This window comes from Centroberyx gerrardi, chromosome 19 (assembly GCF_048128805.1).
Source record: "Centroberyx gerrardi isolate f3 chromosome 19, fCenGer3.hap1.cur.20231027, whole genome shotgun sequence".
In the NCBI taxonomy this organism is placed as follows: Eukaryota; Metazoa; Chordata; class Actinopteri; order Beryciformes; family Berycidae; genus Centroberyx; species Centroberyx gerrardi.
In genome coordinates this window covers 14266115-14290135 of record NC_136015.1, presented here as the reverse complement: position 1 = coordinate 14290135, position 24021 = coordinate 14266115, and the positions used below count along the sequence as shown (strand labels likewise).

Sequence of the window (24021 nt, the reverse complement as noted above, 5' to 3'; positions counted from 1 at the left end):
TTTACTGGCATGAAGCACAATTCAATACGCATTGCCAAAGCAAATTTCTGTAATCAGCAAATACAGCAATAGTAATGTATATAGTTTCTTAATTAATATTGAGTACTATTAACTAGTATATAGTTAATGATATAAAACGGGACATAGAGACGCTGCTTGGCTCTGCAGTGTTGTAGACTGATGCTTTGGAGAACAGATAGACTTGATGGAAAACAGGCTGTGGAGTTTACTCTTGGCTTTGTCAAGCAGATGTCACGTTTTTCTCTTTAATAAAAACTTGATGCTTCAGCCAGAATCCACAAAGTCACTCTGTCCACTGTGGAAAAAAGGAAAAAGGAAAAAAAATGCATGGCTACACATTAGATTAAAACAAGACCTGACCACAGGTCTTCATCAGGGTTTGATCCCATTGTGAACCTCAAAGCCTGCGTATTTGTCACCTTTTTTCAATAATTTATTCTATTATTTGGCAATTTAGCCTATGCAATAAAATGCATAGAAAACGCTAAAATTATATATAATAATAATAACTGTTGTTTTTGTATTGTAGGTATTGTTTTGTGTGTGTGTGTGTGCTGTGGGTGTATGTAAAGCAGTGCCCTAACACTTGGTTTATGCCTCACGCTGAAATGGATGCAGTGTGTGTGTGTGTGTGGTCAAAATTACCTAATTATAATCAAAATTACCTGACATTTGAAATGACGCAGACGGCTCCACAGTTGCGTCTCTCTCCCTTCTATCTTCCTGTCTTGCAGTCACGCAAACCTCCTCACTTCTCGCTTACCCTCCCTCCCTCTTTTCCTCCATCCCTTCATCCCACTTTCTTTCCTCCCCTCCATCTCTCTCCATCCTTCTCTCTGCCTGTCTGTCCCTAGCAGTAAGTCCTGAAGCAGGTGTGTATTATGTGTGTGTATGTGTGTGTGCAGGTTGAGAAGGTGAATTTGGTGAGGAGTCAAGTCGGTTAGGCAGGGGTATAAAGTGTGTGATTTTGTGTCTTCATGTGTTTGTGTGTGTGTGTGTGTCAGTCTTTATTTGTGTCTGTGTACGTGCGGAAGCCCTCCAGCCCGGCAACAACAAAAGGCCAGCCTAGCGGACACAATGTGGAGGTGTGAAACAAAGAGGATGGTGTCTTACCTCTCTCTCACGCTTTCCTCCTCTTTCTGTGCTCCGTCTCCCTCTCTGTTTGTCACACTCTATCTTCCGTATCTGTCCTTGAATGTGTTTTTGTTTTTCAGTCGTTATTCACTCACACATCTCCAGTCCTCTGTTTGATTTTGGTCTCTCGCTCTGTAGTTCTTGTGTCTCTCCCCCTCTCTCTCCCTTCTTTTTCGTGTTCTTCCTTTTGAACAAGAGCTTGATTCTGTAATGCCAGGGGAAAGCACTATCTCTGTTTTATAGTTTATAGTGTTAAAGTAAAATAAAAAGCAGTTTTATAATACATCACATTCAATAATATATATATGGTAGTATGATTTATTAAATTATGCACAAAATCATTTCAATCAAGTGTGTGAAATTGTTTCAGCAGCCAATCAAATGCAGATCGCCCTGGTTCCCAGTTGAATTCCTACTTCCATACAATGTGCGAGATCAATATTTTTTTGCACCCAAATTCACCTGCTCATAAAATGCCAAGCTAGTTACGTAGAGTTTCTGACCCTACAAATGATGTACAAGCATTTTGATTGTAAACAAACTGGATGTGTGTACACAATCATTTGTTCAGTTTTCTCACACCCTGCGTGCAAATGTGGCGCCTTCGCAATATGTGTGCAATCATCTCGCAATTTCTCACATATCGAGCTTATACCCATGTCACAGCAGGAAATTGACACGTTTTGACACTGCGCCGCTCTCTGATTGAAGTGTAATCGGAGCCCTGCACCTTTCAGTCGCTGCGCCAAATGCATTGTGGGTGTTCTCCAGACATGATCCTATCTTCCCTTACTTCAATCCGGTCCGCGGCAAATTGACAAATAATACCAGGATATCGCATTGCTCCTATCACTACTCCTCAACGTTTATAGCACGTAGCTCAGGCTCTCTCTCTCTCTCTCTCTCTCTCTCTCACTCACACACACACACACACACACACACACACAGCAGCACTAATCGATTGAGGCCACTAGCTGCTTCACGTGGCCCCCGACAGTCTAGGGCTTGTGTGTGTGTGCATGCGTGTGCTTTCACATTTTTCCTTAAACACGTATGAGAACATGTGTTCACACCTGGGTGTGAATGTGTAGTGTATGAGGGAGGCGCTGTGACAAATAAGTCCATCGCTTTCCCTGAGACATCCTGTTCTTTAATATTCTCCTCCTTCCCTCACCTCCATCAGCACACACTGTGAAACAGAGAGAGAGAGAGAGGAAAGAGAGACAGGCAGAGAAAGAGACAGACAGAGAGAGAGAGAGAGAGAGAGAGAGACACACATCTGAAAAGCATTGTGCGCCTCTGAGAGCACGTCAGAGAGAGGAAAATGAAGTGGTGGAAAGACAGAAATAAATTTAGAGAGAAAAAAAAATGAAATGGGATAAACCTAGTGAGAAGGAGAAAGATTAAGAAACTGAGGCTGGTCTCTGACAGTGTGCGGTTGCTTTTTTGCGGACGCTTCCTGTGTAGTTGCTTATTATCAGAAGTCAACTGCCACTGAGGTCTCTAGCTCAGCCTTATAGACGACTTAATTACCTTCCACTAGCGCTCAAGAATAAAAAGGCGGCTAATACGTGTGTGTGTGTGGCTGTGTGTATTCATTCACGTGTTTAATGTATTTGTAGCGTGGTCAACCTGTGTGTGTGTGTGTGTGTGTGTGTGTGTGTGTGTGTGTGTGTGTGTGTGTGTGCACATCCAGGTGATCATGATTGACTCGCATCCATTAACTCACACACACGTGCGCGCTCACACATACGCAAGCATGCATGCACACTCACACACACACAATAGGTGATCAATTGTTCACTACAGGGTAATTGTTTCAGCAATCCCTGGACACTGCTGTGAGACAATGACCATCAGGGCCACAGTTACAAAGACAATGAGAGACATAGAAGTGTGTGTGTGTGTGTGTGTGCGTGTGTGTGTGTGTGTGTGTGTAGGTGTGTGTGAAAGCAAGAGAGAGCTACGAGAGAGCGTGATTTCGATCAGCTGTTTTAATAATAAAGAGAACAGACTATTTTGCCCTAGGCTGGGATTTACAGAGGCTGAACAACTAAGACTAACATCACACATTACATACAAAATATACAGTATATAGCTATACCAGGTTATTACAGTGTTAACTGCTCTGTCTCTCTGTGTGTGAGGCTGAGAGAGAGAGTTGTGCAGGCTCGTGTGTTGATGATATATTAATTTGGTAGTATTGCTTCCTATCTGTGTGGTGCGGTGGACCAGGAGTGCTCAACACAACATTGGCGAAGAAAACAAAAGACAACAACACAACAGCATTAACGCATTTGTATTTAGTTTGTTTTTGTGTTTGGGGAAATATGTTGCTTCCATGTCTGGGTAAAGCATTCTTTTATTTGGATTACTTCAAAGCATTAATCCTACATATTAGTCCTATAGTGCTTTATAGTTTAGAGTGGACTAACGTTGTAATTATAGGTTGAAGTTATAATGTGTTTAGTAAACCATTATCTCTATCAGTCTTCTTATTTTAACTGAAACTTATTATGAGTTAACTCTCCCCCTCCCTTGTTGTCTTGTCCCTCTCAGACCGCGGCTCCAGGCCCAGAGGAAGTTTGCCCAGTCGCAGCCCAACTCGCCCAGCACCACGCCCGTCAAAGTGGCCGACCCGGGCGGCATCAGCGCCAGCCTACCCGCTGTGCCCTCCTCCTCCTCCTCCCTCTCGTCCCTCTCCTCCTCCTCCCTGTCCTCCTCCATCCAGGACCTGTCCAGACGCAAGCCCAAGACGGAGGACTTCCTCACCTTCCTCTGCCTCAGAGGTAAGACGCAGCAGAGCGGACCAGATCGAGACATGACTGTGTACACGTCCAAATCCGCCGGTAGACCTAGAGGGATGTGCTTATGCAAAGTGGGTGCACACAGACAAGGATCAAGGTTCAGGTTTTTATATGGTTTAAGGGCATTTAAGAATACATAAAGCTTTTGCTAGGTGGCCCTACTATGCATTACTGCTGAGACTGAACAGAATTTTGCTACTGTTTGGCTCTCTTTGGATAGGCCTGCAGTCTGTAAGCTTCTAATAACAAGCTTATGAACACAGCCAAGCCTGCCAAATATCAGGAACATCAGCTTAGAAACATTTCCAAGAACTCTCATATGTGCAGCTCAGTGCTGGTATCTGGTTGGCTAGACTGAGAAGGCTTGCTCCATGTAAAAGTGTGAAGGAAGCGAGGTTAAACACTTCTCTCTGCTCTTCATTCACAAAATCAAAGTCAGGCATATTGGGAACTTTCCAGACGTGAGCATCACACACACAGACACACACTCAGATACACATAAGTTTTGCTAAATCATAACATGTTTTTGATAACCCTCCACCCACATGCACATAAACACTCACGACCACACACACACACACACACACAAATAACTGCATCTGCCCAAGGCTAAGATTATCCTGCATTTCATCAACTACAAATCTCCCCCTCCTACCTTTCAGCAACTGTCTCTTTAACACCCTGCCTATCACCCTCTACCACGGCAGCTGTTCACGCATACACACACACACACACACACACACTACACAGGTTCATTGACACTATGTAACACCTTTGATGTCAAATGAACTGTAAAAGCCCTGGCAGAGTAATCAGCAGAGTGTGTGTGAGTGCGTGCATAGCCCTCCTGGGTCACACACACCAGCATTGTTCATAGCCTTGGAACACTGTTTGTGTTGCATGCAGGCACTAAGACACATACACACACCCATACACAGTGTAGGTACGCTGCAATCGCTCACCCACCCACTAACTCCAATTAACTCAAAGACATACACACACACACACACATACACACCCTCTCCCTCCTCCTCTAGAGTTTACCAAGCAGTCCTGTTAGTCACGATCTAATCACACACAGCAGAGCAGGGCAGCCCGCTGCCAGGACACTGCAAAAGGTCCCAGTACCGCTACAGGTTACTTGAATTGATAGGTCACATGTTCCTTTATGTGTCAAGTAAGTTTCACGCCCCATACCCATGAATGTGTGTGTGTGTACATGCTTGTGCTCGTTTCAGAGAGGAAGAAAGGAGGGTGCTTAGTCATGCCCAGGTCAGACCAGAACAGGTGCCTTGGCGGTGTAATAGGAACCACGCATTGATGAGTAGGTTGTGGTTAAGGTTAGGGCTGTCTGTTTCAACCATACAGAGAACAATGCATTAAACCAGTAGGAGCTGTGAATGGCACTATGCAGGGAAGATTTCATCAGGTTTTCACCAAACGACTGTAACTTCTACCTAGCAGACAGTATGTATGCTTTCCAAAGATTCAAAATACTTAAATTGTGCATTCCCAGTGCAGAGTTGCTCCCTTGGCAGGTTTTCCAGGATAATGTATCCATGCATGGTTTTGATGATAACACTAATCCCATCTGATATATACCCCACCCATGTAGGGTGCAGGGCATATGGCTGAGGCTTACTGATATACACTCGCATAGGGTGTAGGGGAATACACAGACCCTTATGGACTTGAACATACTGTAGCACCGTGCTTCACCTTCCACACCAGTCCGTCTTAACTTATTCTTGTTCAAGTGGAATATGGAAGCAGAGAGTGTGAGAGAAGCGAGGCAGAGCAGGTTATGCTATTTGAATAATAAAAACTTTTGGGCCATTCTCTCCAATAACCTTGGTTGTGACTTTTCACCGCTATCTTAATTCTACCCTTTGTTGAATATCCCACTCACCTTCCTCTTAACATGTCCTCGCAACCAGAATTAGCTCATTTGGAAGACAAAACCCCTCACTTCAGATTAATTTGCTTTTATCATTATTAACCTCTGCAGCCCCCTATAAAGTAGGCTAAAGACTCAGGAGAGGCAAATTTTAGATCTGAATCTGTTGGGAGTTGCTAGCTATACATCGCTATTCTGGTGAGAATACTCCCATTATGGAACGCCATTTTAACCTAGCAGGGTGCGTTCAAGAGCACATAATTGGAGGTTGCTAAAACTGACAGAGCCTTCCATGAGAGAGGCTTTGATTTGCATATATAGGCCAGGTTGTCACATAGGCTAATGATATAATGTCCCATATACTTTGAAGTTGTTGAGATGAGATTATTCTGAGCCAGTGCTCTGTATGTTAACCCCACCCTTATGTGTGGAGTGGTGCACTAATGGTGTGTAGGTGGCTGATTCTGACTCAGTTTTGCTATTTTTCCTATTCGTAATTAAGGTTAGGAATGGTGCCTGGCAAGCTGATTTCTGGTCAGTGTGTGCTGTATTTCAAAGCGCTGCTTTTGCTAATTTTAGAGCTAGGCTGCTAAGCTAACGATTGACCGGTTTTCCACTGGGCTTTTTCCACTCTGCCGCTCCCTGCTTGACCGCTGTATTTATAGACCTAGCTTTGTGTATGTGTGTGTGTGTGTGTGTGAGTATCTTCTGTCTGAGTCCATGCTGTGTGGATGACATTTTCCTGTGCGGGCTGCCTCTGCTCTGTTTTTCCCCATGGCCTCTCATATGACCCATATGCAGGGACCCTTACCAGGAGAGGGACATGGGAGAATGTCAGCAGAGCCCTTGAGGTGGTGTGTGTGTGTGTGTGTGTGTGTGAGAGTGCGTTCGAGTGTGTGCGTGAGTGCAAATCCGCGCTCTCCACTGATGTTGATTTGCCTGCTCTGCTTATCTTCTGTGTGTGTTCTCTGTGTCTGTCTGTCTATCTGCCTGCACACATGCGTCGTCCAGGGTATATGACTAGACACAGCCTACGAGGACATCCGTTTTAGCCTGTTTAATCTTTTCAAAGGGACTCCAGCCTTTGATATCATCTGAAAACCCCAGTCCCCTTTAAGATTCTGATACAAGTCTCTCTGGTGGTCCGACCACCACGCGCTTTAGGCTCATTCATGTCTGCTACCCAAAACGCCCCTGTCAGGATCTCTAGCTACATTATGGAAATCTCAAATTCATTATCTCCCTAATTCCCTTCCTTTTCAATTTGATTTCGACTTAGTTGGATACTCTTTTTGAACGATGGGGCGGTTAGCGACACTGGCAGACACATTTGTGCCCCGGAACCCCGTCAGCGGCGTTTTCTGGGAGACGTCCGAGGTCAAACGTTCACCGAGTCTAAACACACACCGCCACACACACACACCCACGGCGATATTTGCTTATCTTATCTGGCAAACATTACGCATCCACCCCAAGCCCTCTATCCATCACTCATCCTGACAGCTACATAAAAGCCTTTAAAACATGAAGGAATTAAAACGATAAAGCGAGCGACAAAAAAAGAACCAGAGACAGAAACGAATGTTGGGAAAGCAGGACTCTGTGTCACCCAGCGTTGTGAAATCACAGCGAAGTTTTCCATCATTCTGCATGTTGCCCACGTTCTTTTGCATCCAATCCAAGCTTGTAATTGACGACATCTTATTCTTTTGGGATTTTGTTTTTCCATGATAATGAGTTGGCTGACTGCTGGTGGTGTTGTTGCTGTACCCGAGGAAAAGTTATTTTTAATCCCTCTGGGGGGGAGCAGGGGTGCCCGATCGCTCTGATGCAACGTGGGAGTAACAGGACAGAAAAGTGAAAAACAAGATCTCAGCCTACTGTATATGGGGATGCATGCACACCACCCACGCTGTCTAGGGCCTATATGCTTTATTTATCTCACTGCCGCATCTCGATCTCCTGCACACACACACACACACACACACACTCACACACAAGCCGTAGCGCTCAATCCTTGCCTATGTTCTCAGAATGGTGTTTATGTGTGGTCCAGGCCTGTAGTCGGGCTGTTTATATCCATGGAGAAAGCCATTTGGGTGGTAGCCAGACAGTCTGCCTCTGGCCCTGTCTGCCTCTGGTAACCTAGAGGGTGCAGTGCTGCTGCTGGCAGGCTGGGGGCAGCAGTGAGCGAGGCAGAGTGGAGCACTACCACAGATTCAGATGGAACCGCTCACTGCTGGTTTCAAGGGTTTCTTTTCAGACTGGGATAGCACCATTTGGCATGAAAGTTAAGAACAATATTGCCAAAGCATTACGGTACTGTGTGTGTGGGTGTGTGCTGGGTTGACACTCCACCATATGATGACTGTCAATAGTCACAACACAAATATCATACTCTTTCAAAATGATTGTTGTCATGATTGCAGAACTCATTATGGAGTACTATTGGAGTTATCTGCTTTCTGACCTTTACTTACAGAACAGTGACATTAGAGGATTAGAGGTAGAGGATTCATTCATCTTTTATTTTGAAATACTGAACAATGAATATCAGGAACCCCCCCCCCCCATTCGTTTAATGCATTTCTGATTAAACTCATTAATTTAGTGTTCAGATGACCTCTGTTTGACTATAAATCAATTGAAGAAAGTTGATTTGACTGCTAAGACAGATGTAGGAAAGCAGGCCCTGCTCTGTGGTGTACACTGCCTCATAATGTTGCTCTTCACAACTGAGCTATGCTCTCACAGAGGCAGCGAGGCCCAGATACACACTCCCAGGCAGTCGGGCAGACACACACGCACATACACACACGTACGCACAGTATACACATGGACATAGATCAGATTAGAACAGATTAGTTAGTAAATGAGTAACTCTTTTTACGGAGTCTCTTACATAAGGCTCATTTCCAGGAGTGTGCTTGTGTTTGTGTGTGTTGTGTGTGTATATATGTCTGTGTCTTCCCGCTGTGTGGTGTTTACCTCCATGCCCCCGGGGCCCTCTCCTCTGCCTGCCAGCCCCAGCGTGGTGCCTTTCTCTTGGGTTCAGAGAGGCCAGTATCCCCGCTCTGCTTACATAACCGCCCGGCTCTGACCTAGTGAACCAAAGACGGCAGATTCTCAGGATCTGTTTACACCAGTGGGAAAATGTGGATTTTCACATCGGGTTTTCAAGAAATATTTTTGAAAGCTGACTGCAAATCCTATGAATTTTGCTTCAAATCTAGCTCAGGACTACTACCTTCGTAGCAAGATAGTTAGATTTGATTTTGTTTCATGGTATTTCCACTGGCAAGAGTATCTCGCTTAACTAGAAGCACATTTTCACTCATGGGAATAGGATTTCAAGTCCAGCTCCAGTTCTTGTGTCTCAAGTGTGTTGCTGCTGTGACAACTGAATTTCCCCAAGGGATAAGGTGCCTTTCTCTCTAATGTGAGATTGCTGTGTAGAGTTGTGACTCTTGTTGGGCGCTGGGTTGATGTACTGCACAGTAGTTGGTAGTATGACACTGACTGATTCCGACTTCTTGGGACTCCTCCGTGAGCAGAGGGCTGTGTGGGGTTAATGGTTTCGCTGACATCGAGGAATGTCAATTGGAGACGTAATCCCTAATCCTCTCTCAATCTCTCCCTCTGTTTCTCTCTTTCTCTCTCTCTCTCTCTTTCTCCATCCATTATTCACATACTCTCATTCAGTTTCTGTCTGTTTCTTTGTGCCCCATTTTCTCTCTCTCTCTCTCTCTCTCTCTCTCTCTCTCTCTCTCTCTCTCTCTCTCTCTCAGCCAGGGATCTAAAGGCTATTGAAGAGTTTGGCAAAGCTCAGCTGTAGGATCATGGATGACTTTTTCTTTCCACGCCAGAGAACTTACTTTTGTCTCACTTTCTAGCCCCCCCATTAAAAACAATGTTCATATTTCCTATTTACACACACCGTACTTGGTTCTAAGTCAGCACGTCCACATGTCCCCATGGCAGCTAAACCCTCTTGATTGACTATTCAAATCGTCCTCATTGTTTCAGTTCCAGTTAAGGGGACAAAGGAGGGGTAGCCAGAGAATGGAGGGTTTGTAATTACGCCCCCCCCCACCCCCCACCCCCAGAGCCCTGTTAAAAATGACAATCCTAATAGACTCTTTCAGACCTAATTATGATTTGTCTGCGGTCGGAATGAGGTGGATGAAAAGCCACTGTAATTGGGGGATTGGGCTCAAGCCCGGTCGGAGATCTTGGAGAAGGTCTGGGTTGCATTTCCTCCCCGCGTCTGTGTGCGTGTGTATGTGTATTCATGTGTGTGTTTCTGAGGAGCTGACAGACTTGGGGTCTCCGTGCCAGAGACAGGGGGGCCGTAAATCTCTGGTATCAGCCCTAAAAGTATCGCTGCCGCTCCCGTAGTCAGGATGCCAGTGGCCAGAATCGGACCGCTGGCTCTCTTTGTGTTTGGCAGGCTGGCGCTCTCTCAAATTGTCTGTCTGTCTCTCTCTCTCCGGCGTCCTAGACAGGCTTATTGTGGGGCTCTGGAATAGATTAGAGGATACAGTTGTGCTGTTGTTACATCTGTTTCTGTCTGTTGTCTGGTCCTCATCTTCATCAGTCTTTTACCATTCTGTTTTTTTCCTGCAGCTTGTTTTTCTTATTTCTTTCTCTGCCTCCCATATTCTGTCTCACTTTCACACTCTGTTTTTTATCTCTTTTTTTCTTTTTCAGTTTCTCATGCACATGCGTGTTTGTTGCACTATACTTGTGAGGACCTTCCATTGAATACATTCATTCCCTATCCCTTAACCCTAACCCCTTGAACTCAGTTCTGTGGTTCTCAGAAGGAGAAGTGCAAGAACACACAAACACACACACACCTTCTACCTCTGCCGTTGTCTGTCTACACTGTCTCGTTGTCTGTGTCTACTCACACAAACATACTTTGCAAACTTGTTCATCTCCACCCCCGCCCCCTCCACAAACAATCACACACACACTCCACCCCCCATCTTGCCCCTGGTGCCCTTGAGGTCTGTTTGTCATTGGCCTACTGACCCCTGTTCAGGGCAGTAAATTACAGCCATTTAGCTAATGAAGCGAGTCATTAGAAGCTGATTGGGCCGGTGTGTGTGCTGCCTCGTTGTGTTTGTTTGGTCTAAGAGTAGCGTTTGCTACTGTCGCCAAGACGAATGAGGTGCCCGTGTGCTGTGTGTGTCTTCAGGTGCATGTGTGTGGCTTTGTGTGTCCGTTGGTGTGTATGTGTGTGGCACAGATGCAGTCAGCCAAACCTAGGCCTACCACTAGTTAAAAGCCGGAAAATCTGACTTAGCTACAAAGTGGCGCCGCTGCATTGTGTTCGACCGCTGCATCCCACTTAAGATGCTGCAGGCCAAGAAGCCAAAACGTAAACATACACTGGACCTGTGTGGGTTTCTTACTTTGGCCAGATGTGGTCTGAAAATCTAACCTGGCTAGTACAGAAACAGGCCTTACCACTTGGGATACCATGTGTTACTTAAAGCCATATTTCACTGTGGTAGAACATTCTCAAGTTTTTCGCCTGCAGACTTCCATCAGAAGTTACAGAGCAGTCAAACCTCCAACATTAACTGTTATGGGGATCCGCTGTCACCACGGGCATTCAGGCTTTTTTCTCCAGCTCTCAGCGGAGATAATTAGAAACCGGCAGAGTTGCTGTGTGAAAAGTATGATCCAAGACACAGCAAGAAATATTATTACCAGGGTCGATTCTGTGATGTTTGGAGGTGGTTTGGTAGAAGTAAGATGTGATAAAAGTGACTGGGGATAACCACAGTGATAACCACAGTGATAACCACAGTGATAACCACAGTGATAACCACAGTGATAACCACAGTGATAACCACAGTGATAACCACGGGTCCACCGGTCCCCAGGATGGACAATAACAGTGGCTGAGCATCCATGACCTCCTATTAGTGCGCTTGAAAATGAAAATGAATCTAGCTTTAAAGCTGTAGCATATTTGGAACGGATAAAAAAAAAATCAGTTTGAATAATGACTTGCATATGCTTAGAATTAATTTTTAATCTCACCACAAAAGCAGAAAGTAATCCATCAAATCAACATGATCTAACAAGCTGATTTCTTTTGTTGGTAGGGGAAGAACAGGAATGTTCTAGCTCCAATGCTCCAGTTTTCCCTTTGGGACTCTTGAACTAAAGAAATTGACTTCTCAGAAGATTAAAATCCTTCCCAGGATGAGATAGTGAAGTGTTAAATATCAACTCTAGTACATGTATGATTTGTATAGTGTAATTCAGGGCTGTATTTCATTTGGAAGGCTGCACTATTCAACAATGCACTTTAAAAGACGATGTGTTTCTATGTGGTACTGGTCACCACCAGTTTAGCCTTGCATCATGTCTTCTCCATTGTTGGCAGGAAAGCCTAGGCTTAGTCAGGGTGTCATTAAAGTATTGAGTGTGTCCACACATACACACTCACACACAGACGTTTAGTGTATCCAAGCCAAGGTCTATTGTGTCATGATGCTATAAACGTGTGTGTTTGTGTGTGTGTCACATAGCTCAGATATCCATCTAATTGATGACACAAGGCTGGTAACTTGAAGCAATTATTCAGCACATAGCAGAATAGCGTCACTTCATTCTCACCGATGAGTTAATGAATGAGCACATTCTAGTCAACCTAAAACCTGTTGTCCAGCTACACACCTCAATCACACTCATACTGTCAGTGTCTAGATTTTCTGTGCACTTTGTGAAGTTTTTGTAGCTAAATTCTGGATTGTTCTGATATGTGTAATGTCCAGTGAGTAAGTTCGTTATTAACTCTGAAATTATTTTGGTGCCCTCATAATTGTGCTGTCTCTCTATTTTAATTAAACTAGCTTATAATGTATTGAATGTGTAAGATCTAACAGATGTGTTCATCACCCTTCTAAAAAAGTATGTTAATTGAATAATTTGCTTGACTAATTTATTATTTCACCCCTTTTTAATTTTAGGTTACTCTCTGTGGCTTACTGCAGGTCAGTTGAATTCTGACATTTTTTTTTTTTTTTTCAGAGGCCTAATAATATGATAATTGACATATAATCATGCATTTGTCCCCAGTAATGCCCTTTAAACACCATGTCCCCTGAAAGGGTAATAAAAACCACAGTAGCTGCCTATGCCATGCAATCGATGTAGTCATAAATGACTCACAACTTCGTAAAATCCACTGTTTCCTAGTCATAAACATTCAGATTTAATCAAACCTTTGAGGGCGTTATATAACCACACATTCCTATCAATCATAAATCAACAATTATAAACATTCACAGAAGTCATAAAGCCAGAATGTAGAAGAGAAGTGCTTTAAAGATTTAAAACTTAGTCGTCCTCTTTTGTGACCTCTTCTAGTCACTCAAGGCCAGAGACACACACACACACACACACGCACGCGCGCGCACACACACACACACACACACACACACACACACACACACTTAAACTGGTCTCCTGGCCTGCTGTTTCATTTGAAGCACAGATCAACGTGTTGCAGAACTGGTCAGACTGTTTTCTGTGCCATTTCTGCCTTGGCACAGATCAGCTTGTTGCAGAGATGACTTTTATGATGTTCCTTGAGGCACACTGAGGCATGATGCAGCAAAATGAAAAATATCCTAAATGATTTACGACTGCGCCTGTGTATATAGTTTTATATTTCAATCCAAACATGTCAATGCCAGTTGCTGCTGCTGCACTCTCTCTAAGCCTGCCTTAGTTTTTATTCCTGTATGCGTATGACTGGACCAGCTGTTTGCACACTGATTTACGAGTGCAACATTATGAGATTTAATAACATAGCTTTGGGCTTTACGACCCTTTATGGGAGTGTTTGTGTGTGTGTGTGTGTGTGTGTGTCTACATTTAGCTAACTGAGGTAACATTATAGGCTATTCACTGCCAAACATCATTCACCCTCTTCCAGCGCATATTGAGCTAGATTTCGCCAAGATGACAATGAAAGTGAGCGAGTGTGACAGAAAAAGGAAAGAGAGAGAGCATCAGTTTTCTTCTCCAATAGGGGCAGAGATTGACAGTAATCCTGTTTGGAAGACTGAAAGCGACAGATTTGGGATTAGCTCTGCAGCGAGAGAGAGACACTTTGGTTTCTAAAGTAACTCTTTTACAGAGTTGGATATTTCAGCACATGTACAGTATATGTCTCAATAAAACTGTCAACATTAAAAATCTCTGTGGAAAGATCCGCTGATGTATTCGCAATGCCATTCAGTTCTATCTATCAGACTATGTTGCTTAGTAACACTTATACTACTAATAATAGAACTACTACTAATAATAATAGTAGTAATAATAATAATAATATTTTCTGTAACCATTTTCAAAACACAATTACAAGTGCTTTAGAAAGGAGTGAATAAAAACAAAAAGCTAAAATTGGACAAAAAAAAGGAAAAAACAATGTAAGCAAAGAAAGATCATAACAGCAACACTAAAAAGAAAGCTAATGGACAGTTGAAAAGATCACATAAAAGCAAATGTATAAAAGTGAGTTTTAAGAAGATTTAAAAGATGATGGAGATTTAGCCAGATGCCAAAGTCTAGGAGCCCTGAAGGAAAAGGCCTGGTCATTGTGCCTAATTAATGTGGCAGTACACCATAAACTGTAAATGCTATACAAGTAAAACTGTCATTGCTTTCCAATTTGTTTTGAGAGTGCGTGCATGTGTGTAAAACACAACGAGTTTGTGTGTTTTAGTGCCTGAGTGAATGTAACAATGGTTGCTCTATGTGCCGAGCGGTTTACAAAGCATCAATAGGCCACCAGCTGGGATAATAACAAATGAAAAACAGCAATACAAATGCCATTATTCACAAGCCCTTGAGCAACTTTTTTTACATTAATATTTCACCACTGCCATGTTGAGGTTGATTAATGTGCAATGTCTATGATTAGAATGAAAAGACTGAAAAACATTTTTTTCCTTTAACTACACAGCTAGTCGTCTCAAAGATAAGGCAGATTCTATTTTAATAGGAGAAAGCTGTGGAGATAGACTTGATTCTGCACTTACAGTAAAGCCACATTGTTTAGTTTGTTATGCTCATGTGAAATAGTTGTTAATTTCTCTTTCTTTCTCTCTCTTTCTTCCTCTGTCCATCTCCTCCCTCTCTCCCCCCTGACCCCCTCTTTTTAACTCTCCTCCCTCCCTCCCTCCCCTGCTCTCCTCTCTCCCTCCCTCTCCCCTTCCTCCGCCCCGCCCCTCTCCCCCCCCCCCACAGGTTCGTCGGCCCTGCCCAGTAACATGGCTTACTTCGGGAGCTCCCAGGAGGAGGAGGACCTGGACGAGGAGGACGAGGAGGAGGAGGAGGAGGTGAGGAGCGGAGGCGGCGTCCAAGCCCACGGCGGAGGGAGCGGCAGCCAGGCCGCGGCCGCCTCCTCCTCCTGCCACTCCACGCCCCGCAAGGGCAAGCCCCCCGCCCGGCAGCCCCTCAACGGGCACGGTAAGGCTGAGACCTGGGCTTCTAACACCTCAAACCCATCTGCCCCACCCCAATCCTCTAAATACAGAAGCACACCCACTGTGGAAATATACAGAGAGACATCTGTGTGCATATCCCATTAGTTGGCACACAGGCTCGCACACAGAATTACACTTCAGTGATGTTAAAAATTGATTCACATCAATCACAGTATGAGCCCGCACTTATACACAAAACACACTTACACACAAAGGGGTGAAAGTCATCACACATCTGAAGTGTCTCCCTTGTTGCTCAGGGTAAAACGAGCTGTAGTGGCACGCCATATTTTAACTACCAACACATTTCTTCTATCTTCACAAACAGAACTCTCCCTTTCACCCATATAGAGTATGAAGCTGTCTCCATATTGCTCCCTGTACTACATTACCCAACGGCACCAGGCCAAGCGGAGATTCCCAGAGCTCGATGGGAAATGTAGTCATTCATCACCGGGAGCAGTCGTGTGGGTTTGCAGCAGGGAGAGAGGGGAATGTGTTCAATTGGCCTAATGGGCCACAGGGACGCTGTCTGTGTTTACTGTCTGGAGCGTGGGGGGATGAAAGGAGGAGAGGGAAGAGTGCATGTAGAAGACAGAAAGAGAGAAAGAAGGAGGTTATAGAGGAGAGGAGGCGCATTAGTAATGAGTGTAGGGGATAAAAGAGAGGAAGTGAGATAAGAGGAGGGATAGAAAGGACACTGTGAGCGAGACAGAAATAGAGATGAGGAGGGAAGCGGAGGAAAGGAAGACGATGGGGAGAGAGGAGTAGGATGATGCACCAGAGGGACGAATGGAGAGAGGAGGAGTGGAAAAATACAGTTTCCAAGACGAGGACACAGGGAAAGATGGAGGAAGGAGAGAGAGGAAGAGGGAAGAGAATGACATGGCCAAACAGAAGCACGGATGGATAGAGGGATGAGAGAGAAATTATCAGTACGTGCGTGTGTGTGCGTGTGTCTGTGTGTGTGCGCACGTGAGCAATTTCCTAAGTATGCGCTCTTGTTTTCCGCTGCAGAGACAGGGGGAAGTCACATGGGATAGCACAGCAGCGCATCGACTCTTTTCCACCCCAATTAACACTTAGTTTTCTAAGCCCTAACAAGGTGTTTATGCACGCACCGCAACAGCTGGCCAGGGCCCCCGACACACACACACACACACACACAGTGGCAGAACATGTACACCCCTTGGGGCGCATAGACATTCAGATGAATGCACACACACTCATACACAACATTTAGGAAATTGCATGCATGCATGCATTCTCACACGCACACACACACGCACACACACACACACACACACACCCTACCAATCTTGCCTGTAAAAACAAGTTATATATGTTAAACATGTATTAAGTTTATAGAAAGTCTGCATATTTCTCCCATATCCCATCTTTAATTACAATAGCGGATTGCGTGTATCTTGTATCCATCTTCTAGTAGTGGATCTACAGTGTTTCACAGAGCATTAGAGAAAGGATTTTAACTTGGAGTCTCTCCCTCCCTGGCAGACTCCGTTGACATCTAATCCTTCCGGCCAGGCGTTCCCCCATGAAACAAGGGCAGGATTTCAGAGTTCCTCCCTCCCTCCCTTACTCTTTTCCTCCCTCCTGTAGTCTGTAGAACCGCAGCCAGAGAGGTTCAAAAGGTGAACGCTTTGCTCAGCTCTTTCCTCTGTCGTTCTGTTAAGTGGAATGTGGAGGAGGAAAGAGAGAGACTGGTGGGATTAAGCGAGAGAGAGAGAGAGAGAGAGAGAGAGAGAGCGCGAGCGAGCGATAGGTTTACTTGCGTTGAACTCTGGGAGAACTGCGCACCGCCTTTGTATGGGTCACAGACAGTACTGGCCCCCTGACACACACGCACACACACACCTCACACACATACACACCTTTTACTCTCACCCTTAGATGAACTTCTTTACCCCAGCCCCACACACACACACACACACACATGTACACAAAGCCCTACAAGGAGCATATGGTGTAGTGAAACCTATTTGAGTGGATCCAGGCCTGGTGTGTGCATGAGGACAGTTTAGTTTCCTCCTTATCTCCATACACCAACACTGTTTGGAAAGCAGCTAGCCACCTTCAACTGTGATATGCTAAATAAATAGATAAGGGAGAAATAGGTAGATATACTTTGTAGGGGACAATAGAGATGAGGACACTGCCACAGACGATTGTGTACATACATACGCACGCGCACACACACACAAAAGCTCACATGCACACACAGGAAATACTGGGTCATTGCTCCAGTGTTGGGTCAATTTAGAAACAGCGTTTGCACTGTGCTGGCTGGCAGGCATATACACACACACACACACACACACCTCGGTACATTCTGCGGTATTAAGATTGGTGTCAAACGTGACACTTTAATATGCAGCGTGGGCCGCTCTCCAACAGGAGCAGGGTTATACGAGCTCTTAGGGAGGAGGAGGGGATGGAGGGAGGGAAAGAAAGACAGAGCGAGGAGGAGTGGAGGCGAGGACAGAAATTGGGTGAAAGGCAGAGGTGAAGAGAACAAGTGAGAGGCACAGTTGAGAAACAGAGAGGGAGAAATAGAATTAGGGGAATGAGAGAGAGAAAAACGGAATTACAGGAGGAAAAGAGAGAGAGCGCGAAAAAGAGGAAAGGCCCTACATTGTAGGCCATTCATCAGCGGTCTCTGTCTCCCTACCCCTCTCTCTCTCTCTCTCTCTCGGCCATGTGCCATGTTGACATAGCTAAATTAAACAGCTTTTATTGGGCTCAGTTTCTTGCTTAGCTCACTTCTTAAAACGTCAGGATTTCTCTCTCATTTTTCATGAAGCCAGGGGCCCATGAAATCCACACACACACACATACATTCACACACGCGCACACACACTTTTGCAGACAAGAACACACATTAATGCTCGAAAATGTATATATAACGGCATCCACTCCTTGCTCTTCTATGGTGTGTATTGCGTGTGCATGTGCTTCTGTGCATTTGTGCATGTGGCCTTGTGTCGTTTCTTCCCATGCAGCCAGCGCCTGTTGATGTTAAACTTGAAACTTAAACTTAAGCCTCGTAAAAGCTAAAGAGAGCGCTATTGAATGTGTGTGTTAATTGGCGTGGTCCAGTTCAGCTCGTTTAGCATCAGCCGCGGGGGTTGATGTAGTCTGCCTTCATTTTGAACAGGTTCATTGACATGTAGCATAAAGACGTTTTCATACACACCTTAAATCATGCATATTTTACTGATTGGTGGCTATATGTTAGCCAAAAGCCTGTCACTCCAATGTTTGTGCGGGCTTTTCCACTTGGCCGTTGCGGTTCAGCGCCAGGGTTTATGAAGCTATTCTGCACTACAGGGGGGCTATTGAGAGACCAATGTTCCCACATTGGCGCTGGCATGGGGAGACGGTAGCCTGAAAAAGCATACTATATGACCTATGGATGGAGTTAGTGCCTTGCCGCCTGATGGGAACTTTCCACAGTAGTTTGCTTTCTTTGCAGTAGCTTAATTTATAGCTGTGTCATGTGCAGAAAAAAATATCTGTGTAAGGCCACACACCAGGAGGTTACAGTAGGTTACAGAGGCTGTAAAAAATAAAAATATCTTGGACAGCACACAGTGCGCTAGTTGCTGGCAGTTGTCTTACAAAAAGATGAGCCAATTGGTCAGTTATGCACGCACTTAGCCCTTAGCTTTACTGCTAAGGACTGTCCTGCAGCAGCAGCACTCCTAGTGGAGACCTACCACTGAGAAGAAACACAAGGTCGATTTTCAAGACCTACATTTAGCCTGATTAGGGCCTAAAAATTATCCTCCCAATGAAGACTTGGTTGATTTGTAGACTAGTAGAACAGATAAACTGAAGCCAGTTAGCTTGTCAGTTTATACCTAATTAAGAATCGCAACAAACTGGCCTGACTCCTTTCTCTCTCTCTCTCTCTCTCTCCGTTCCCCTGCAGTGTTCAACGGCCACGGTAAAGCAGGGACCAGGGAGAGCCCGCGGCCCAAGGCGGGGACCCACGGCAGGGAGACGCCCGCCCCGCCACTGCCACCTCCTCCGCCTCCACCTCCGCCCCTCCTGAGGGAGCGCAGCGAGCGGGCGGAGGCGCGGGAGCACGCCAGAGAGCAGCAGGCCATGGCCAGCAGCCGGGGCGCGGCCGCCAACGGGCTGCCACCCAGGAGAGCTGCCGAGGAGCTACGCAAGCAGGTACGGCCCGCCCATTACAGTGCACTGAACTTTCTGTCAGATGAAAGAGCCATAAGATGTTGAAAAACCGCAAGAAACGAAAGGAGGAAAGGATGAAAGTATTTCCATCATTTTCCCCCCTGGAGACCCGGGGGAGCTTGAGGAATGTGACAGCAGCACGCAGGGAAAGTATCCCCCTATAGGGAAAGATGAATGGCAGGTAAGTGGTTTGCATTAGCCGAACTGTAACCGGAGATATTCTGGAATATTCTATATTAACAGGCTGGGGGTGCAGCAGGCTTGTTTAGCTGTTTTATCCCTCTGAAATCCTTCCCTCTCTTCCCTCTTCTCTTCTCTATTCTCCATCTGCTGTGTCCCCTTTTCATCTTCCCCTCTGTGTTTTCTCCTGACTACTCTTCTCTCTCTCCTCGACTCTCTCCTCTTCGCCCCTCTCCCCTCTCCCCTTCTTCCATCTCTTTGCCTCTCCTCTCTGCTCTTACACCTCCTCCTCCCCTCTCCACTCCTCTTGTTTTCTCTCCTCCCTTCTCCTCCCTTCCCCTCTTCTCCTCTCCTCTCCCGACTCCTCTCCTCCATCCATTGTCTCTGGGAGAGTAATGATTGTGTTTTGGCCTGCCGCGGCTGCAGCTATATTTAGTAGCGCTGGCTAGGGGCTGTGAAAGCCTGCCTCCCTCTCCACGGCACTCAGCGGGTTTCAAGGAACCCCATAAAGTGAAAGAAGAAGAGCAGGAGGAAGAGGAAGGGAGAGAGGGAGGGGTAGAGTTGGCTCAACTCGGAAAACTAGCAATCTGACAATTACATTAGCTAATCAAAAGCAATGTTTGGGGAGGCTCTGTGCTGTCTTTCTTTGTCTGCGTCTCTGTGTTTCTGTCTCTCATAATCTGCCTCTTTCTCGCTCTGTCTCTCTCTCATACTCTCTTGCTCTCTCCTTTTTTTCGTTTCCTCTCCTGTCTTTCTCTTTCTGTCCAAGGCCAGCCTCGATCCAGCGTTGTTGTTGTTGTCGTAGTAATCTGGTGCTGCTGATGCGGACCTGGGCATGCGCTTCAGGTTTTTAAGTGGCCAGAACCGTCTAATAAAACCCACAATGAATCTCAATGAGAGCGACTGCCTGCCAAGACAAACTTCAGCCTCACTCGCTTACTAGCCTTTGTTCTACGGCTCTCCCTCTGCACTCACTCTCTCTCTCTTTTCAATTTGCTGTTGGCACTCTGCTTGATTCTTTTGATTCCTCTCATACCGTGTATCCTTGTTTTCTCTCTCCACCCTCACCCCACCTTTCTCTCTTTCTGTCTCATGCGCTCTCTCGGTCCCTTTCACTCATTTTCTCTTTTCGCTCCAATCTCCCTCTCTCTCTTTCTCCCTCTCTGTCTCTATTGCTCTCTCTCCCTCTCTCTCTCTTTCTGTCTCTGCTCCTGTGCCGAACAGACAGATCTTGCCCTTGACAACATGGCTCCAATCATTTGGAAGGATTAGTGCTTTTTTTTTTTTTTTTCTCGCTCTCCCCCGATTAGCATGAACAGTATGTGTGTTAACCGTGTGTGTTCAGAACACACACGCACACCCACACACTCACTCATACACACGACCAACTGTGAAAATACAGGCTAAGCCATATAAAAGGTTAAGTGATTACGTAGCCGTAAAACGAACCAGGGGTTGTGTGTGTAAAACTGAAGGGTGAAGTCATTATCATAATTCAATTCCCCATGATTCAGTTCTCCTTAATTTAATAGAGGCTTATATCAACCAAATACATGTGCCGTAACAGGACCTTTTTATAAAACAATATGATTCTGTTCATTTTAATTGAATAACAAATGTGGAGATGCCAGCAGAGCGTACGGCAGCAAGCGCAGGTGGGGTATACAGTCATTTAGCCGACTCAGCATCATTTGAAAAGGGCTCAACACTTTCTTGTTTAGTTTTTTTGTCCTTTTCACTCTCGATCGCTCTTCCTCGCCTCTCCTCCCTCAAGCCACTTAAAAAATGTAAAAGATTTGTCATAGTTGACAAACCAATAAGCATTAAATGCTCACTGAGAGTCTCCTAATCTCTCTCTCTCTCTCTGTGTGTGTGACAAGCCACTTCACCGGCATCGACCCTGCAAACGAATACAGCTATTCCACATCTCCCCCCGTCAGACTGTGTGTAGGGTTTTGCGCTGCGCGTGTTATTAGTGCCAGACTGTGGTGGTGACCTTTCTCTACTGCGTCTCTACTGCTTAAAAGTCAACCTGCCCAGGGCCGCGTCGCATCGCACCCTAATAAGACAGCAGAAAGGGAAGGAGGCTGGTTGTACAATAATGTGACCATCTGTGGTTAAGACTGCTTGTGTTTGTGTGTGTGTAAGTGTTATTTTAGACACATCTTAATAATGTTTTTGAGGAATAGAATAATGCTGTACATTCAGCTTACACATTTGTTCAGTGTCTGTCTGTCTATTTACGTTTGCATGTTACACATGTGCAGCCCTCTTCCCTCTCTCCTCTTATCAGCCATCATGGCTGTGCAAGGGTTAAACTTTCTTCTATCCTCCGGCTGTCTCTCTCTCTCTCTCTCTCTCTCTCTCGCTCTCTCTCTCTCTCTTCTCCTCTTCTCTGTCTTCTCGTCTCCTCTCTCTCCTTCTCTCTCTCCGTTTTCTCTTCTCTGGGCTGCCTGCTGCTGCAGATGTTGCCTGTTTAAAATCTTCCTGCCAGGCCCCAGCTGGGCTATAGCAACACATGATGTCATCTAGGCCCACCTCCCTCTCCCTCCCCTCCCTCTCCTTCCCCGCTCACGTGCGACCGAAATCCACTCCAGAAAAGGCTCTGGCTGCCTGTGTGTGTGTGTGTGTGTGTGTGTGTGTGTGTGTGTGTTCTGTTTTTTTCCCTTTTGGCTTCATTTTCTTCCTTGTTCTGTTCATCGTCCTTTTCATTTCTGTTTGAATTCTCTCTGCCAGGGGCTATTATCTGGAGTGAACGTCCATATTCTGCTGCTCACCTCTCCTCTTTCTTTCTTTCTCTCTTTCTTTCTTTCTCTCTCTCTCTCTCTTTCTCTGGATCCAGCCTTCCTACTCTCCCTATAGGTCAGTGTCTGAACAAGGCCTGCTTCACCTGCCTCTTTACCTCTCTTTCTTTTTCACTCTGCCTCTCATTTTCTCCTCTCCTCTCATCACTGTCTCGCCATCTTCCATCCACCCTTTTTGCTTCTCTTTCTCTCTGTCTCTCTCTCTCTCTCTCTCTCTCCCTGACTCTCTCTGTCCTTTTTGCCTCTTTCTCCTGCCCTCTCCTCTTCTCTCCTCTCCTCCCCACCCTCCCCTTTCCTTTTCCAATAGACAAACAATTAAAGAGAGAAAGAGAGAGAGACTTGCAGAGCCCCCCTGAGGAGAGCCGGTCCGCTGAGCCCTCTTGTGGCAGAAAGCGGTCATAACAGCGCGTCTCCCAGATAACACTGCTTTGTCAGCAAACTGTGGCTGGACAAATATAGCAGCTGTCCGGCCAAATGCTAGTTTATCAAGTTTACACTTGACGTCCATTTTAGCCCCGCCTTCACTTTTGGCCAATTAACATTTGTTTTGTGTGTGTGTGTATTTGTATTGTATAGCATCAGTGTAGTAGTAAAGAAACTTGCACACACATTGAGATTCATCCGTTTCTGTGGGTCATAGAACTACAGAAATAAGTCAGTTTGAATTCAGTGAGATGTGCACATTGGATTGGTAATGAATTGTCTGGTTGATTAAACGTTTGGTAACACATTACATGAGAGCAATTGGCAATAGTCAGCTTTTTTGGCGATTGTACCTGCCCAGCCTTCATTCATCCATCAGTCCGTTCTGAGTTGCTGCGTTCTCTCTTTCCGTCTCCCATTCACCCCTTCCCTCTCTCTGCCTTCGTCCCCCTTCTTCCCTCCCTCTCTCCCTCCATCACCCTGTGTTTTTCCATTGTCAGGAGGAGTTGGGGTGGGGTGGGGGGGGGTGGGGGCAGACGATTGATGGAGGCAGGGTTAGGTTTCACTCCCCCCTTATCTTTTAATGGCCTGGTCTTTGTGTCGGCCCCCCGCCACCTGAGACGAACACAATACAACACACACACACACACACATACGTACACCCACACACACACACGCACATACACATGTGTGACACGAGAGCCCTTCAAAGGCAAACCTGTCAATGGGCCGGCTGTCACCTCCCTCCTGCGGCGCCCCGGCCGTGATTGATAACTCCATCCCTTCCTCCCTCCCTCCCTCCCTCCCTCCCTCCCACCTTCCTTCCTTCCCTCCTTCTACGGGTCACTTCCAGCTGGTCTGGACAGAGAGAGAGACAGACGGACAGAGAGGAGCTAAAAGTGACTATAGGGTGTTCATGTATGGCTATGTAGCCTTCCTAAAAAGTTCCCCTGTTCTATCAAATGTTTACAGTAAATATTAGAGCACGGTTCAATGGTGACTTTTTTCCAAAGAGCACT

At 45.7% G+C, this 24021-nt stretch overlaps 1 protein-coding gene across 1 annotated transcript in view; it reads left to right on the top strand.

Moving 5' to 3' along the window:
* Positions 1–24021, top strand: part of jarid2b (jumonji and AT-rich interaction domain containing 2b) — a 121322-nt gene that overhangs the window by 78869 nt on the left and 18432 nt on the right. The window contains exons 4-6 of the mRNA XM_078290153.1: positions 3715–3944; positions 15139–15360; positions 19330–19577. Of these exons, the coding sequence (XP_078146279.1) occupies positions 3715–3944; positions 15139–15360; positions 19330–19577 (700 nt within the window). The remainder of the gene's footprint in view (positions 1–3714; positions 3945–15138; positions 15361–19329; positions 19578–24021) is intronic.